Source organism: Lepisma saccharinum, chromosome 8, assembly GCF_977018435.1.
Source record: "Lepisma saccharinum chromosome 8, izLepSacc3.1, whole genome shotgun sequence".
In the NCBI taxonomy this organism is placed as follows: domain Eukaryota; kingdom Metazoa; phylum Arthropoda; class Insecta; order Zygentoma; family Lepismatidae; genus Lepisma; species Lepisma saccharinum.
In genome coordinates, this window is record NC_139236.1 from 77,397,525 (window position 1) to 77,417,082 (window position 19,558).

At 39.2% G+C, this 19,558-nt stretch overlaps 1 protein-coding gene across 1 annotated transcript; it reads right to left on the bottom strand.

Annotated features, from left to right (window-relative positions):
- Positions 1-447: 447 nt before the first annotated feature.
- LOC145991560 (uncharacterized) lies at positions 448-18,585 on the bottom strand. The gene is made up of 2 exons (XM_083127601.1): positions 18,408-18,585; positions 448-3,705 (listed from the first exon to the last, which is right to left on the bottom strand). Exon 2 carries the CDS (start codon positions 3,681-3,683, stop codon positions 2,322-2,324), a length of 1,362 nt encoding a protein of 453 aa, XP_082983727.1. The 5' UTR covers positions 3,684-3,705; positions 18,408-18,585; the 3' UTR covers positions 448-2,321.
- Between the last annotated feature and the right edge of the window lie 973 nt (positions 18,586-19,558).

A 19,558-nucleotide genomic window follows, 5' to 3' on the forward strand; every position in this document is an offset into this window, starting at 1 on the left:
CACATTTGCACCCGCACTATGCTAAACTTTATCTACCAAGGGAAAGTAAACTGCCCTTGCCTCCACCCCCCAGTTTTGGAACCCAATCGCCGCCACTGGTCTTGGTAGTAACATTTTACCTGTAAGTTTATGTCTTCTCTTGTCGAGTCACATACTAGATTTTCTTAATAGGAAATAGGGAGCAGTCTGCTCACTTTTAACCAATGCAAATAAGTTTCTAAGTAACTAATGGCAAGCAAAATATAAGTACATAAATAAGAATGTCTAAAGTAAAGAAAATATATGTAAAGTAATCAATTTGTAATTATAATGGTTTTGAAGGTAGCTGATATTTTATATCCTGACAAAAGAGAATGAACATTTATTTTCCTTGTTCATTGAAATGAGTAAGAGTGTAAATAATATTTTTAAATATATTTTACTTCTCTTCAGAAAGCAAAAGTTACAAGTATTCCAAGAAAACGTTTCTTAAATTAATCACTATGGAGTATCTCTGTACATTAGTTGTTAATTTACTGAAAACAAAAGACAACTAAGTGTAAGCATAGTGACATTTCCAAATAATAGCGCAACGAGAAACTGTTAAACACCTTTTGAGCACAGTGAAGACACTTGAAGAACAATGATTGTGCAACACTAATGTCACTTTGAACACTAACATCTACAGCTGCAACGTCGACAGCACGTTTACATTGAAGATATTGTGTAGTTAATTCGTTTTGAGATGCATTCTAACACCCTGCGCAGTAAAGAACATATTTCTTCCATTATAACATTACACTTGAAGAAATTCTACAACACTCTTGCATCACAGGAGTTGGAAGAAAGCTTACATCGAAAGAACTGCATCCAAACCAACCATCATGGATGAACACGACTTCACAGCTAGTTGGTTCTAGTTTTATCCATACTCCAAGAGATGGCTCTGGTATTGAATATTGACAAACAGAAAACGCACACCAAGTGAAGTACTGGAATTACGATTTATGACTTTTCATGCAATTTTATGGGACAAGGTTCTGGACTGGTATGGCAGTGTTGCTAACCAAGATAATACGGCACTAACTTTCAACTTTTCACTTCACCTACATAACTGATGTTCCTAAATCCATTAAGAACTACACAGTATTTGTTGCAAACCACAGAATTGGATAGCGCTAGTCACAAAACTTCGAATGGTGACTGTGGCAATTTCTTATCTCCCTTTTTCTCTCTTGAAATTGGCATTCCGGGGAAAAAATCATTTTGACTCGTGCCATGAATTCGTTGATGGAATTTCCTGTACAGAGTAAAGTGTCCCAAAAGAAATTTTGAAATACCTTGATGAACGAGCATTTATAATGCAGAAAGCACCATATTTTCTGGAATAAACAATCATAATTAGGGTCGCCTGAGTTTTGAAACACACTGTATAAGGGCAAGTCTTTAAAAAATAAGAAGTTCGAGTAAGGAAGCGGAATAACAATTTACTGGTTTCAGAACATTTAGGGTCTCAAGCACTGTAGCTCCCTCTTAAAGAAGTCAATGTCAGAGAGGCAACACTTGAACTCGATCTTCAAACAGTTGTACACTGTATTTACAACACTTTGTAAATTAACAAGAACAAAAAGGTAAATGTAAAAGCATTATACATTTCATGAAAACAGCATGTGGGAGGCAAACAGAAAACAGGTGTATGTAAAACAACATAACACCTCATGTACTCTACGATATACTGTCGTTTGAGCCATCATTGTGGAAATAATGTCACACCTGTTAAGAGATGGCAGCTTATTTGCAAGAAACTTAAACATGTAGCGAAATCTAGCATTCAGGTAGCACCAGGAAGCATGAAATTGGATGTAGACCTAATATTGCCTTGTCATTTACTGACTAGGTGCCATCTTTAGTACACTAAGTTTTCCTTGTATTTTTTATATCCTTGTGTTCTTTTCAATATATGTATTTATAAATTAATTATATTAATATCTTTCTTTAAGACTACAATGTGTGGGGACTTCTTTTCTTACTATTCTTAATTTTTAGAATTTGTAAATAAGTTGGCATATTCAGCAGTTTATTCATTCTGGGTATGCACTGTATGAGAACTTTTCATACGTGGATGGGCACCTGATGTAGCAACACTATATTTATATGCCATTCCATGCTTCCTGTTCATATCTTGTTCCATCTATTAAATGCAGTTTCTTCTGATGTAAGCTTTATTTCAAACCCTGATGATGCAAACGTAGTGTTTAAGAAATGTCTTTAAAGTTCCTTCGTACAGTGTTTTCAGTTATTTAATTGTATAATGGAATGAGAATATTGTATACAGTTAACAACTAGTATGTACAACGTTGTTTCTCGCATTCGGTGTTCACTTGTTCTTTCCTTGTGTGGTTCTGTTGGTTGTCGGACGAATAGAGGATCTCATATATTGGTGTCCTCTGCAGGAAATTGCCTTGCGGAGTCTGATTATGCCTCAACTCAGCACCTTTGGCTATCCCCGAATCTTGTATGACCCCTTTGACCACCTGTACGTCTGTTGGGTAGGGAGTGGGCAGATCGCACGCGTTCCTCTGGAAAGTGGCAACGTCATCCACAATCCCGAAAGGCACTATTGAGTTTTGTCTATGGTGGATGAAGTTGTCGGTGGTGAGTGGTGCTGTGTCGCGGTCTCTCACCCAGAACGACCTGGTTACGCGCTTCCGCTTGCACGTCCTGTACACAATGATGGCGATGATGATGACTATCGCGACGACAATGGCCGCTGCAACCACAGGTAACCATGGGAACTCGCTGGTCGGTTCAGGGCCTTTGCAGCCAGGATACGGCAAACTAGCCCAGAGCTGGTCCTCTTTGCTCACCTCGCGCCTGACTCTAGCGAGAGTAATGATGGTCGCGTCGCTACAGAAGTCTTGAGCTTGCGACCAGGACTTACCCTCAACGCACCGTGGCTGGTCGCAGAACACCGAGTCTCCAAGAGACGGGAACTCGTACACATACCAATCCCTAAATGGCTGTAGCATACACTCGCAGTTCCACGGGTTCTCCGATAGGTCCAGAATCCGCAGTTGGTGCAACGGCAGGAACATGCTTCGGTCCACAATAGTCAGGAAGTTGCCCGCAAGACTTAGATGCACAAGTTCGGTGATGTTGGATAGGCTATTCACCGGTAAAGCCCTCAACCTGCATAGAGATATGTCCAGATACTTCAAAGAGCGTGCATTGAGAAAACTGATGCCGTGAGAAACCGGCGCTAGGGGATTGTTCCTCAAGTTAAGATACCAGAGCCTCCTGTTCGTCCTGAAAGTGTCCACATGAAGGTTCTGGATAACATTGTTCGACAGATCCACCTCCTTCAAGTACAGCAGCCCGTTGAAGGTGTGTGGATCCAGGGACTCCAGCCCAACGGTCGACAAGTGCAAACGACTCAGCTTCGTGAACCTCCTAGGACGAAAGGTCTCCCTGGACAACATACTGATCTTGCTAGTGTAAACGTCCATCACCTCGATGCGCTCGTGAGAGTTCGTGAACGTAAGAACGGTCATGTTCAAGTTCCTGCACTTCAGTGTTGCCATGTGGTTGATAAAGTCGCAAGACGTCTTCTCTGGCACTACCGGTATCTTCCTCACGCACACAGGATGCACCACCGCTAGAATCACAAAGGCAACCCAAACTGGTCTCTGGTTGGCTGTTTCCATCTCTGAAGCGGGATTACTGCCTCTGAAAAGAAAGAAAAGCGGCGTGAAAGGGACCGATTTAACTAAATTACACATTGCACAAACTGAAATTCATAACTGAGGACAGTAGAGATTATTCTTCTTGTGCGTCATCAACGAGATAAAGGTATACAGAAAGAATGAAGCAGAAAGTGATAGAAAGAGGAAAATAAAACAAAGAAAGAGCTAGAAGAATAGAGAACGAAATAATGATAAGATAGGGAAACAGAAGTAGAAAAGCAGAGTCAACAATATAAAGAAAATAGATATAAACAAACATACGAAGAAAGAGAGAGGGAAAGAAATAAAAGTGTAGAAAGAGAGAGAAGGAAAAAGATGAAGAAAAAGAATGACAGAAAGGAAAATAAAGATGTGAATCATAGAGGAAGTGACAGAGATAGAATGAAATGAGATATAGAAAAACAGGGAAAGGAAGAGAGAGGGGATGTGGGGAAACAGAGGTGAGGAGAGAGAGAGAGAGAGCAAAATATATAGGGAGACAGAGTAAGAGAGATATAGGAAAGGAGATTTTAAAACCAGAGGGAGGAGAGGAAGAAAAGGAGATATGGAAACAGAGGATAAAGGAGAGAAACAAAGAGATAGAGAGAGAGAGGAGGAAGGGTAGAGACATAGAGAGAGAGGAGGAAGGGTAGAGACATAGAGAGAGAGGAGGAAGGGTAGAGACATAGAGAGAGAGAGAGAGAGATATATAAGTAGATAAAGAAAGAGATAAATCGACAAAGAAAAAGGGTGAACCTTAAAACCAACCTTAAATAAGACCATAATAAAGAGTCATATTGATTTCCTTGATATTATATTGTGAAAGGATTTTCAATAGATAAAGATATTTGGTGAGCTTATCACAGATATAATCAGTATGACATGCCCAATTTAATTTATCATCAATGATCAATCCTAGAAATTTTACATGGTTAACATAGTCTAGTTCATCTTAATCTAAGTAAACCGTCAAGTTATCAAAGTTCTTGTTGCCAGGGTTAAAAATCATGAAATTTGTTTTTGGGTGGTTTACATTTAGGCTATTAGTGTTTAAGTACTGAGTTATTTGATTAATTGAGATGCAAGTTTGGATTTCTAATTGTTATTTTCCTTTAACCCTACATATTATATTAGTGTCATCTGCATACGTGCCTCAACATTTGGGGGCAAAATATTTTGTACTGATTTATTAGGCAAACGCGAACCAATGGAGTTGATGCTATACCCATTTGTTAAAAAATTAAGGACAATTGAGAATGGTAAGAAAGGTGTAAGAGTTTAGAGAAGTGGTAACACGCAGAACGGAAGAAAAGGTGAAACAACACATCCCTGTGTGATGAACGGAAGCAAGCCATTGGATAGTTGTGGGTGGAAGAAGGCTAGGTAGGGGCTGATGTGAATTATAAGCTAGTGAGTGTAGGAGATGAACCTTGTAACGTTGTAAACCTTCATGAAAGTTGTAACGATTTCAGTCGTATACTTTCAAGTTAAGAACTTGGATTAAATTATTTATACTTAATTGTCTTCATAATTCATGTATATATTTACGTTTTATCTTATGTTATAATATTATTCGCGTATTTTTGCATCATTTATTAAAAATTTATAGGCTAATAATTATCCCAAATAATATATGCAACGTTTTCATTGTTTCTCAAATCCAAAATGGCTAGGATTATTACTATCTTTCAAGAAAATTTTGTTGTTTAAGCACAAGTTAAATACATTTCTTCTTAATATCGATTTTTGTTCAACAATGTACAAGATTGAAGTAATTTGTCTTCGTTATAAACTAAATCTTTATTTAATGATTTTTATGTGCAAGGGCAAATATGAATTATTTGATAAAATCAGTTTAGTTATTTCTATATAGTTTAATATTATAATATTATAGCAAAGTATTTCTCCCTCGTTTTCAATAAAATATCGTTTTCGTATTGGCTGTTTATATTAGGAGTGGGGGAACCACGCTACGTGTTTTTGGCGATGTAAAAAGTTCCACGTTGGCATTTTTAATTGTTGTCAACCTGAACTTTAGCTTACTATCGCTAATTAACATTGATGTGTTGTATAAATTATCAGTTTCTCTTGTGTTATTTTATGTTATGAGTTTGTATTATTGTAAGATAGAACAATCTGTTATGCTGCGCCTCGCGCTTGAGGTAGGCAGTTGAGGTCTTGCTATTAACTGTGAAGGCGGTGCGCGGACTCTCGTGTTAAATAAGTTGCTTATCACTGCCTACGAGCGTGCATGACCCAACAAATTATAATTTTAACTTGTGCGAATCAGTATGTACGCGCGCAATTTGTGATTAAAGATTTTGGACATTTTAATTATAAAGTATTTGAATTTTATTTACTGTCACGTGTCGTGTCGCAATTCGGTGGTTTCCTTCCTGGAGGAAGGGTGGATCGTCTTAATCCCGATCCCTGGGTGAGAACTGGTGCTTCCAATTGACCAGCAGGAGCAAGGAGCGGTGTGTTGCCAATTCGGATCTCCATACCCTGGAGTTACGATTGGTGGCGCGTTGCAAAGTTCGGTCGAGAAAGAAAAACCTCATTCCATATCACTGTTTACTGTATTGCTGGCAGGCACGTATCTAGAAATATGTTTCGGGGAGTCCGAACCAAGTGTCTCAGGAATAATAAAAATAATAGCGTAATAATAATATAATGTTTAAATTAAAATAATTATATTAAATCAAATTAATACTAATGACAATACATAAATTAATATTATATTATATTATTACCTAGGTATTACATGAATAGGTAAAAAGACTGTATAAGAAAAGAGAAATAATAACGGATATTCATTACGTAGCTTACCTGTATTTAATATGGGAATAATTTACATAAAAACAAGTGAAATGAAATTAATGTCAAATAGATGAATAATTGAATATTAATCGAACAACAAAAATGATGTTACATGTAGTTGGAGAAAAGTAAGTTTCTGATTAATATTTTATGCATATTATTTTGAGTAGGAAATTATACAACAAATGCTAAACGAGTATATTTTAATCATTTAATTTTCGTACTTAATAAGTCTTTCGGGTGGGGGAGGGGGAGTCCGGACCGCCTAAATACGTCCTTCGTGTTCTTCAAAGCCGTATGATCCCAATATAATCCTTGTCTTGCAATAAATTCAGAGGAAATTATACAACAAAAGCTAAACGAATATATTTTTCATTTTAGTACTTGATAAGTCTTTCGGGGGGGGGACTCCTTGGACCCCCTAAATACGGCCTTGATTGCTGGGTACCAAACAGGGGCGTACAAGTGTGTGCCCGGACCCACCGAAAGTCTCCTTAGTGTAATTTTAGACATGTTATAGTTCAATTACGTAGAAAATAGTTTCTTGGAACTTTCACACACTTGATAATAGTTCAGTTTCTTTAAGAGTATAATATCGTGTGACAGTCAAATTTACCGTCGACCTGCCTCGTTATTATTATTACTATAACAATTAGCCGTAAAAAATGTGTTTAATCAAGGTGTTGAGTGTCTTTATTTGTATGTATGTATATGTGATATGCCAAGCCGACGGGAGGAGGAAAGGAAGTCGCGAGTCTGACGGGCGAGCACCTGAAAGGTCATGTTCTGCTTCTAAAGCTTAGAAAATTCGACCTTAACGACAACCATTTAAATATCTCGAGTTCCGGCGGCCGGATTTGTGTGGAATTTTTACCAGCGCAGCAACATGTGTGCAAGGACGGATGTGTGGAGTTTCGTCTCGATCAAGCAAGAATTACGGATGCCAGATCGAATTGGTTGTAATCGATCAGTTTATGGGCACAGATTGCAGTTGAGCTCTGGGCGCCAGCGAGACGGAAGCTTAATCCGTAGGAACCAAACCTCAGACACGACCCTGTCCAGCCTAGGAGACAATGGAGCGATGTGGAATGACCTCTCCGGAAGCGTCCCTTCAACGACCGCCGAGCGACCTTTTTCGAAATCGGGATAAAACGAAGGACATGCTTTTTCGACACACAGTTTTACCGCGATTCTTGTAGCGAGAGCACCTCCGTACTACCTCTCTGTATACCGTGGACTTTGTTTTGTTTCGCGAACATCAGTGTGTGATAGGCAGTAAGTCGTTACGAGTGCGCTTACCTCAATCGCTGGAGGAAGTCGAAGCGAGACAGTGTTTCCGTGATAATCTTACGCCGTTTATAGTTTTTGTGAAACAAGGAACATCGAAAATCATGGCGGGCTAACGGAAGAAGAGAGATGAGGGCGTTACCCTCGATTCGCCCGATGCTAGACGAGACACCAACCATTGCCTACAACGTGCCAAGAAACCCGATCTACGCCAACGATGCCTACCAGCCGCCACACAGAGAGAGAGAGAGAGAGAGAGATGTCGAACGCTGCCATGTTGACGTCCCGACGCTTGAGATCGTCCGACGGTGATGTAGATGACGCCGACGAGCCAAGAACGACCGCCCACCGCCCAGATGCGACGTCCTAATCGCGCCAGGACACAGAGATGTTCACCGATCCCGAGAGGAAGAGACGCCGAGCCCATTGACGTTCCCGACCGACGCCGACGACCCATCATCACCGATCCGCCGAGGAACCAGATGCGTGAACGCTCTTCGCATTTTCTTCGTCGCGACCGAGGAAGAATAGGAGAACCTTTCGTGCGCATACTAAGTGATTTCAATCGCCCATGAAGACACCAGGAGGCACCGTGGAAGCTGAGAGATGGTAATGTATTCATCTGTGTGAATGTCAACACGTACCGGCTCGATTGATATTTAGAGAACGCCCTTGAAATTCGTCAACATTTGGAAAACGCCCACACAACTCGGAACTTCATACCAAACTCCCGTCGCGCTTATCATTTGTAATTTATTTGTCTCAGGTCAATTTTACTTATTTCTTGTGATTTTTTTAAATGATCTTAAATTCGCTGTTGTTGTGCTCCTTCGTATTTGTTTAAAGTGCGTACTACTAGAGTAAAGCGCCGCCCGCTTAATTGTTTAATCTATTTGAGGTTTGTTCATTTTTATGTGTCAGCGCTGCGTCGCTGCTAGCTACGTCAGGTCGCGTATGTGATTATTTGTTAAAGTATTTGCCTGGTAATATGAATTGCTCGTCGCGGCGAAGTGTTGAAGTCCCGCCTGCTGGAGAGTATATGTTGCGTCACTCAACGGAGGCTATTGTTATGTTTGGAACCACGTGAGGTCATGTAAAAGGAAAACGTCCGCCCACGTGAGCGTAATTGCTGTTGAGACGCCTTTGTTTATGCTGGACAAATAATGTATTGTCACCGCACCGACCTAGTTTTTTTTTAAAGGTGAACTTAAGTAAGGGCTGGCTAGGATTTGAGTAGCACTGGAGCAAATCACAAATGACCTGATTAGACAAAAGTCAAGGTAAAATTAAATGTGAATGCGATAATTAGGGCTCGTCGTCATAAAACCTGTACATATCATGTATCATTTTTGTGTTGATGACCCCGTAAAGATTGATTCTGTGAGTGAATGTCTGAGTGAAAGAGGGGGAGATGTAACTAATTGATTTTGGTTTTGTTATGAATAGAATATACTTTTTATTTTTCATGTTAATTTTGGGCTATATCATTTCGTACGCATGTCGCTACCTGTGATTTTCAGGTATGCAGCTAGCCGCTTTCCGGCTACAGGTAAAAAGGTGGTAATTGAAAGTATGTGTTTCATTTGTTTGATATGGCTAATCGCTATGCACTGTTGGTCACCGGTTCCTATACACGAACTCAACCTGGACCGTAACGCTATTTCACTTGTTCGAGGGAGATTTTGCCGCCCCTATCTAGGTAGTGGTAGCATTTGTTTTCCCGGGCAAGGAAGGGCGTTTCGCAATCGTTTAATGACGGCGATAAGATTTCTCTACACTAAATTTCTAAGTGAAAGTATATACTTCATGGATGTCAGGAATGGCCCCACCTCCCCTGGAAAATGAATGTCAAACTAAACGTACATATTTCACACGATTTCAGTCACATTAATTTACATTAATTATCATGATGGGGATGCAGGAACGTGTTAATTTCAAACTCAAGGGGTGTCTTTTTCAGAGGGCAACACAATAATGAGAGCCTCCCTGATGGCGCAGTGGTAGTGTCGTCGCCTTGTAATCAAGGTGTCCCGAGTTCGATAACTCGTGGAGGCACATAGTGGTTCGGATCCCACTTTAAGATTTAGGTCCAGTCCCGATTAGCCTTACTGTGCATAAAGTGGACTTAAAACACCAAAAATCAATCAATCAATCAATCAAAACACAATAATGAGGGCAATATGCCTCGTAAAGTCTCCTGGGAAAAATATCTTGCTTGCCCCTCCCTGGGAAAAATCTACGGACCTCCATGATTAACGGGGTCAATTGCCCACCCTTGCCTACGAATACTACGTCTTTTAGTGTTTTGTAATAGAAAATTGCATATAATCAGTAATGTCGCTAGGAAAAAATGATTAGTCAGACGGTAATATGGGTAAGGAATTGTCACATTTACTGTACCCATACACGTGTGACGTCGCAACTGAAACTTTTGTTTTGTTTGTTTCTGCTTCGTTTTTTGCCACTTTTGGCTAATACGGTACATAACTACAACTTTATGAAGATCAATTGATAAGACAATTAAGCACTAAACAATCAATTCCTATGAACAAAAATGATTAAAATCTGGTTAAAAGTTACAATCGGATTTCCCTGTATTAAATTATTAGCATTCTATAGGGTGATTAAAAATATTACCCTTATATGCGATGCAATTTGTTTGTTCTAAGTGTTATATATTACTTGGAAGTTAAGTATGCAGCCATGGGCTGAAATAGCTATAAATTCAAATTATTCGTATATATAGCTATATTGTTGTTGTCATGGTTACTTGTTGATTTTTATATATGGGTTATGGACATACAACTACTAAAAGTCATTTACAAAAGATCCGGATTGTACAAAACCCAAACTGTACATGTGGCAACAAGGAAGATATACAGAAGGTCGTTTCATGTCCATGGTAACAAAGTTAGAACCCACATGACCTTAACAAAAACCATGACGCCACGAGCGGTGGTGCTCCACGTGATACCCCTGTATTGCAGCAATGGCCCTGCAGCGGAGTTTCCATTGAAGGAGACTGCGTCGAAGAACACATTGGTCCAAAAGATCATAGTCCTCCTGACTAGCTTTCCAAAGACCCTCAATTGTACGGAGCCGTCTTCATCCCAAGGCTCGTTTCAACAACGGAAACCCACAAAAATCCATGGAAGAGGCATCGGGGGATTTCACAGGGATGTCCGTAAAGGGGATTGCATGAATGCCCGTTTCACGTGCCATCCGATCCATGTATGCATGCGTGGAATTTGCCGTATGACTGGAGGCCTTGTCCTGGTGGATGACAACACGAGATGTGTCGCTGCCATAGAGAGAAGTAATTTCATGTCTGTAAAGTGGCTCCAAAATATTCGTCTGGTAATAGGCTGCATTTATTTTAGCCTTTTTTACCACTCTGCGCGGTGGAAGTTTGCCGTTATGGCAGTAACCACCAACAACCATGAACCCGCGTGGAAAACTTTCAGCATATTCACGTACCCACTCAGATCGACCTCTTGCATCACGTGGACGATAGTAGATGGCCCTTTTTTTTACCACATCCCGACAGATACACCCATGCTTCATCCAGGGACACCACATACTTCCAGCCGTCCCCTGCCAGATGTCGTTCGTAGTGCTTCCGACTGTTGGTCTTCCTCTCCTGAACATGTGAGGCATGCAACTTATGAACTTGAGCCTTGTGCTTCCGCACAAGTTGTAAATCTTGGGCTATGATGCGATTTACAGTTGCAGGGAAACATTGCACTGCCTGTGCAATCACTCTTTGCGTTGCAGGGTTTTCACATCGCACCAAGGATCTCACTTTCCGCACAACATCGGAGGAACGCTTGGGCTTATGATATGTCCGAGGCCCACTTTGAGTGGTTCCAGCAACAGGTACAGTGCAAGCTTTATGGCGATTAAATACTGCATTGATACCCTTCTTTGACTCATGGAATGCTTTCATGTGGCACTGTTTAATTATCTGGCTATAACTATAACAAACGTCGGAAAGGGCACAGATGTACCCCTCCCAAAATACTGGAATTTTTGGTGGCATATAAACACTCACTCACACACCAACTATCGTTTTTGCAAGTCAACACACAGTACTTTCGTCCTACTAACTCTGGCTGCTCTGTGCTGTGCCTACGTGCTGCTCCTTGGTGATCGAAATCGTTACCATCAACGTGAAACAACCTTCTGTACACTATCATATTTGAGTGTAATAGATACACACAAGAAAGAGAGACATTCTATAAAACTCTTATAAACTGTGAAATTCATTTTCCTCAGTGTTTGGATTCTTTGATTTGTGAACCTAACCTTACAGTTGGATATATATTGTTATCTTTTTTTAGAAATTGTGGCTTAACTATTTAGAGAAAAAAATATTGATAGTGTCTTTTAATAATAATGTACTAAAGAATGAAAGTTTATGTACAGTACATATATAGATATGGGAAAAACTGCTTATCGGTAATCCCAAGTAAAATGTAAATAACAATAAAATGGAGTTAAACGTAGAAGTGTTCGAACCCATGTTCTTAATTCAATTTTATACAAATTGTGTTTAGTAATACACAATATATTCTTAAAAAGTAAGAACATGATACTAAGTTAATTAATAACATACCACATGGGGTCCTGGGTTTGATACCCGGTTCGGATTCCACTTTAAACTGTAGGTCCAGTCCCGATTAGCCTTACTGTGCATAAAGTGGACTTAAAACACTAAATCAACCAATAACGCACCACATCATCATGGAAAATATACCTATTTTGTCTTTAAAGAGTCTGCACACTCAATCGTTGCTATTTCAATCAATTACAAAGACACGAATGGAAAATATAATCATGCTCGTTTTTAGAAATCACCCTGTATGTGAAATTTACTACTTAACTACTGAAAACTGAATGTACAATCGGTTTACGTTTACTTTCTTCGGCCCCCCCTTACTTCTCTCGCCTACACCTGGAAATCAATAGTTCCTAAGTTGAACACTTGTCGTGTCAGACCACGATATGTCTTCTTCAACACGCAACACTAACACGTCTTATGGCATTGAAAATCCAAGGTCGGCAGTTGGGAATCTAAGCGTAGACATATAAACGCACAAAGAGACAGAAATGGGCTTCACCGATGGCGAAATGCTAACGTTGATTGATTGATTGAATTCAAAGTTTTGGGTGCATCGACCGGCATATAATCTATGGACATCTAAAATCCTTACCTGGGTTAAAAAGGGGTGTAAAAAGCAGTGGCGCAACCACAGGGGGCAGGGGAAGTCCATTCTAGGGGGGCAAGGGTGGCAAACATTGACGGCCAAAGGCACCTGCACGGGGAGCACAGAGAGGCAATTGGCCCCTATCGATTTCAAATTTTATGCACATAAAAATACATTTCGTAAAATTTTCTTACAGCCGTAGCTAGGGGTCGGCGGGAGACGGCCATGGATGCCGAGCGATCTAAATGAAAAAAAAAAAGTTGTAAAAGAGAGAATGCCATCTCTTCCAGTAAAATTTAATTTATCTGCGCCCTATTAAATCAATATTGTTTTCAATTGCAAAAATTGGATCTAAAAATTTTCTTGCTTTATGTGTTGTACATATGTACTGAATAAACTTGGAATACGTACACAACTTAGTGTTACCATGTTGCATATGTATTTTCTTATTTTGTGTCGCTCCATGTTGCATATTTATTTATTTATTTATTTATTCAAGGTTTCATTTACAGCACTTTTAAGGCCATTTTACACTGAAAACTCTAACAAATAACAAGAACAAGTCAAGGTGGTTTAAGGTAAAAACAAGAAAGGTTAAATATAAACATAAGGCATAAACAAGGAAACAAACAAAGATTTACATATTCATTATTAGTGAAGATCGGGAAATGCTTTCAGGGGCAAAAATGTCTATGTTTGTGGGTAGTTTATTGTAGAACTGGGGAATAGAAAATAGATTTTATAGAAAAATTTCATATCGGCCATATCGCGTCCGGTCTGCAGTAACTGGATGTTCAAAGTAGTCAGGATGTCAGGTTTCTGAAGATGCCGCAGAGAAGGAATTCTATGACGAACAATGGCGGCAAAGAAGCAGAGGACGGAATCCATGCTAGAAAGATTTGTATTGGAAGCCATGGCCCAGACTGGAGAGCAGTATTCGAGAATCGGAGAAATGAATGACTTGAAAAACAGGCTAAGAGAAGTTGGAGTATCAATTTCAGTGAATCTGTAGAGGAGGCCTAAGAGGCGCATTGCACTTTTAGTTGTAGCTGCGATGTGTTCCTTAAAGTTCAGTTTTTCATCTATGATAACACCTAGATCTTTTTGGGTCGCAACTGTGGTAATATAATTGTTTTCAAGAACGTAATGAGAATGTATTTATGTTCTTTTTTAAAGAGACTGTGAGGGAGGAACATTTCTGTGGGTTAAGTTGTAGATTCCACTGGTTACACCATGTGACAAGTTCGGAAAGAGCATTCTGGAGAATCACAGCATCTTGTGTGGTTGAGATTTCTTTGAAAAGTTTACAGTCGTCAGCAAACATGAGTAAATTGATAGGAAATGAGGAAAGTCTTTGTGGGAGATGTGTAAAACATCTGCTGTACATGAAAGTTATACATGATACATGTACGAAAAGAATTATCATTCATTTTCTGCCATTCAAAAATACAGTTTGTTTGCTTGTTTTCCATTATTAGCTAATGCGAAATTGATGGTGTTGAGAAATATTTCAAATCTTTGATACTACCACTAGTAATAATAATAATAATAATAATAATGTCATTATTGTTGTTGTTATTATTATTATTGGTACGTTTATCCTGGTACTTGCACCCCCCCTTACAAAAAAATCGTGGTTGCGCCTCTGGTAAGGTTGTAAAGGGCCCTGCACGGAAAAAACTGCGAGGACACACTAAAAATAATCTTCCTCAAAGACAATGGAAGAGACCTGCTCTTCTGAGCTTCTCAGAAAGCTAAAAACCTTTGCTAAAACACTGTCAATTATCAGGGCCTCCCCGATGGCGCAGTGGTAGCGTCGTTGCCTTGTAATCAAGGGGTCTCGGGTTCGATATCCCACTTTAAACTGTAGGTCCAGTCCCAATTAGCCTCACTGAGCATAAAGTGAACTTAAAACACCAAATCAATCAATCATCTCCCAACAGAGATGATAAATTATTGGGAAGGTTAAAACACGGAGGAAAGTAACATTTGCACATTCCGATAAGCATACGCCGAACACGTGAAACAGCATCACCACATTACATACACGACACATTTGGAAGGTCCGGCGCTTGCGGCAAATGACCATGAGACGGCTGTGGCCAATTGTAAGGCCAGTTAACATTCGACGTGAGGGACGGGATGAGGAACGCCATGCATCAGTGGTGGGCTACATAACACAAAACTTGTTCCCCGTTACCTCATCCTACTCTTCCTGCCAAGTGTCAAGAAGGGAACAACAGAACACATTTCTGCAGGTTCATGGCTAGCAGAAGGTAGCCTTCTGCATCAGCAGACTTGGCGGCAGCATCAGCAGAAGTGTACTTCGTTGCCCCCTTGTAATCAAAGGGCCCTGCATATCTACCTACCTACATTTATACTGTAGGTCCAGTCCCGATTAGCCTATCTGTACATACATTTTACCAAAATTAAACAAAAGCGACAGAAACATTACCAAAAATTATGAGACTCCTGAAAATACAAATATTTAAAAAAGAGAGAGTTCAGTTGAGTGTTGTTAAACGGGTATAGGCGAAGCCATGAAGGCACATGGAAGGATGGAAGGCGGTACATATTCTCGATCTCGGTCATACTGGTGATGTGATCAGTATCACGCTCCAGCTGCCTTTACCCTCTAGTGTCGCTTTCAGGCAACGGAGGCTGGGTAAGGCCCAGAGCCGCACCGTGCTGGGGTATTTGTGGGAAAACGTTCCCACCTGAGTTCACTCACCCCGGAAATCAATCTCAAGTCTCCTACTTGGCAGCCAGACATCTTTTCGACTCAGCTCCCTGATGTTTTCAGTCGATAGTTTTCAGTATGTAACTAATACTGAAAACCGGTATCTAAAACTCAGTGACGCGCAGGCGTAATACGTCGGCCTTGGTGGTAAATTACACTCCTAGTTTATATGTCATTGCGTTTGTTGCATCACATCGTGATTTCGTCAATTCATCGTTTAATGGCATAGAAAAGCGACATAAAATAAGCCCAACATGCAATTTTAAAAACAGATGCCTCACTTTCAATAAATTGTTCATGCGTGGTGAATGTACGTAGATGACAGCATTGGTTACATTTCCTGATGAAAAGTTTATTTTACTTTTAATTTAATAAATAAGAAGCTACAGCATGAAGTAAGTTGCATATTGTTTAGTACTTTATCCTAAATGTAAGTATTATCCCATTTACATCGTGAAAACACGAAGCGTGCTATTTATTATCAAACCACGCAACAAAAAAGTGGGAGAATTTTTATGAAGAACTCTTATCCACCATGTAACTACAATCAAAGAGCCTAATTACGTAACTTCACAATCATTGAGCAACATAAAAATTGCTTGAGTTGCAACACTTGCAGACACAAGAGAGACGCATAGCCACAGGCACTTTCCATTAATTCTTAAAACATAAAATTACACAGTTTTCATGGAGTCAAGGGCCCAACCAGCCCGATATTCAACTTCACAACTTCAAATTTATGCAGTGTAGTGCAATGTAACAGTGTGCATTTTCCTACGGGTTTCTCCCAATGTAACAGTGTGCATTTTCCTACGGGTTTCTCCACGTTTAAAATGAATATTTTTCTTGATTCACTCTGCTCAATACTCATAAAATAAACAATTTGATTGAACAGCCAATATATCAAATTCCCTTACGAAATTTTCATGTCGCTAAATATTTATTTTTACTATTAACAAATAAACGTTAAACATACATAAGAGATAATCAATTCTGATATTCTTACTGAGAAATATTAACAGCTTTTCCATTGTTTAAACTTGGCAGTTTAAACCGAGGACACTAACCCTTACTGGGAGGAACGTGTTCAATATCCCATTTTACGATGGTATTTTTTGTACCTACAAAACCGTTCCTGATTTTCAAAACTGAATTAGTTTTTATTTCTCATTCGTAGATAGTATTGCAAGTCTAAAAATATAATTTCTTTAGTTTCTCATTTGCCTACATATTTCTATTTTCAATTGTTCACAGTCCCACAAATGCATAATTCATGACATAATTGCATGCGTAATTCAATACCGCATCAGAAAGTTGATTTTTTTAAAAAATGCAATTAAACTTTTTCTTTGCAATAAAAATGGTCTCCAATATATTTTTTTATATAATTTGCAATTAGATTTTTAAATTGAAACAACAAAAAAATGTATTGTAATTTATCTTCTAAATCACCACTACTGTAACTCTTTGAAATTAAGCATGTCACTACTGATTCCTTGTAAGTGCTTAGGATCCTAAAGAAAATAAATAAAGACACTTCGGGAATTTTTAGTTAGGAACGCTTACGTTACAGAGAATGTATTTCTAAATGAACTCCCGTAACTCACATGAAACAATAGAAGTTGAAAGAAAAATTTCTTAAAGAAAGCAAAGGTTTGCCGTGCATATATATATAATTCTCAGATTGTTATCCATTCAGAAAAAAAATATTGAAATTTTCATGTTTGATAATTCAGAAGATGAAATTTAAAAATGCAATCCCCTGCGGGAAAATAGAAAGGGAGATGGTATACAATAACGCCAATATCAAAAAGTGTTAAGAGAATTTGTACTTTTACTATTTACGTCGTTTTCTTGCAACTTTTGGCTAATCGCGGCCATGAGGATGAGTGATGATTGGATGAAATTGATGGATATTTACAAAGAACACCCATTCCCAGGATGGGATGTCAGACCCAATGATGTTCTACTATCGTCGCTGTGGAAATTACATCATTAACCCCCCCCTTTCCCCCGGCTTTAATTCAAACAGGGTGGTGAAAGTCAATTTTTCTACACTACTTCCAAAAATTTCATTCATGGCAATGTCCTCTAGCATTTTAATTTACGTAGAGAAATATAGGTACATCGTAGAAAGAGTTGATATTCAAAATAAAGCATTAGTAATTAATTTTTGCAAGCTTACGCACAACTCTGTTCGGTATATAATATTCGGAGAACGATATCTTACTTATTACGTATTTTACATCATGCTTATATATAGCCAATAATGTCATTCAATGTTTACTACAATATGTGAAAAAGTCTTGTTTATTTACAGATTTTGCATTGTCAGACGTTGTTGCTGTCCCCTACTTTTCTTCTCCACACATCCTACAATCTAGGTTAGGTTACATATTGACCTGGTTACGGTACTGTCAACATGACAAGTAACCGTAATAGTACGAATCCCCATGGTATAATGGTGTCGCCCACCCCATTACAGGCTACGAAATATTGCATGTTTTTTGTAGCTTACGTAACATGTAAACATGCACGCTAAAACACAAAAGTTACCATACACTTTAATAACATCGTAGCGACATCTAGGAGCAGAAACTGCAGCCTCTCTTGACACGTATGGAATCTACATACACAGCCTACGACACTCACCACACGAAAATTCCTCAGAACAGGAATGCCAGGAGGTATGGAAATTGTTCCTGCATGACGATGTGTGTCGCGTTCACTTATGTATCCACACAACATTGTTTCACTCTTTAGGGAAAAACGGACAGAACGTACGATGCGAAAGAATATGCTGTCGAAACAACCCCGTTTGTATTTTGTTTTTTTGGTGCTTGCTGCAAATCGCCAATAGGGTGCACCACCTGAGCCCGTGCCGTATTGATTTTTGTAGCCAGCTGCTAGATAGCAAGCTGGGCTGTTATTGCTTCTCGCTTATGTCTTCGTGTGAAGTAGTTGTATATGAAGGGCTTTAAACTCGCACATAAATGCGCTTGCAAGTTTCTACCCTGCAATAGTTCTGTATATATTTATGCATTTGTAACGCACTTAAAAGAAAATGCATAGAGTGGTTCGCTATGGTGGTTGGTTACTGTGGTATTTAATTTTGTAACAGCTAATGTTTTAATATACTGGATACAAGAATGTTGAAAGTTCTGGGATCGAGTCCAGACCTGCCCATGAATAGTTCTTTGCGAATGAATGGCCATCAATTTCATCTTCGCGATTGCCCAGGTTGAATATAATTGACGCAAGAATAGAGCAACAACCCCCCCCCCCTTTCAGAAGTTAAATAGTTCATGCGTGGTTGCAAGCATTATGCTCTCTTTATATAGGGGAGAGATGGGTAGCCATGGACACTTAAGGAAAAATCCCAGTATGTGGCATTCTGTCTATTTATCTGATATAGAACATAATTTATACATACGTATACTGCTAAACTGGAATCAATAGTTGAAATGCACAAACTCAAACAAAGGGTTAGAAAAAAGTTATTGTCCTGTTACACAAACAATAAGAGGTGGGTAGCCCCGACACCAAAAAAAAAAAAGTTGCAAAATCATTGTTAATTGGTTACACAAACATCACAAATAAAGTAAATATCAAGTGGCGCCACTCCAGCACAGTCTACATGTGCCCAACCTTTACATTGACAACATTGAATCCAGTCTTCCTCGAAAGTTTCAGAACAAATAATGCACACAGACTTCTCCACCTGAGTGACTGGTAGAGTTGTGCTGCTTTTTCCTTTCTTTTTTGTAGTTTGGATGGGCCGAGATTGAGGGAACAGTTCACAG

Excerpts from the sequence above, each read along its gene's own strand:
- LOC145991560 (XM_083127601.1), bottom strand. The coding sequence starts at position 3,683 with ATGGAAACAGCCAACCAGAGACCAGTTTGGGTTGCCTTTGTGATTCTA.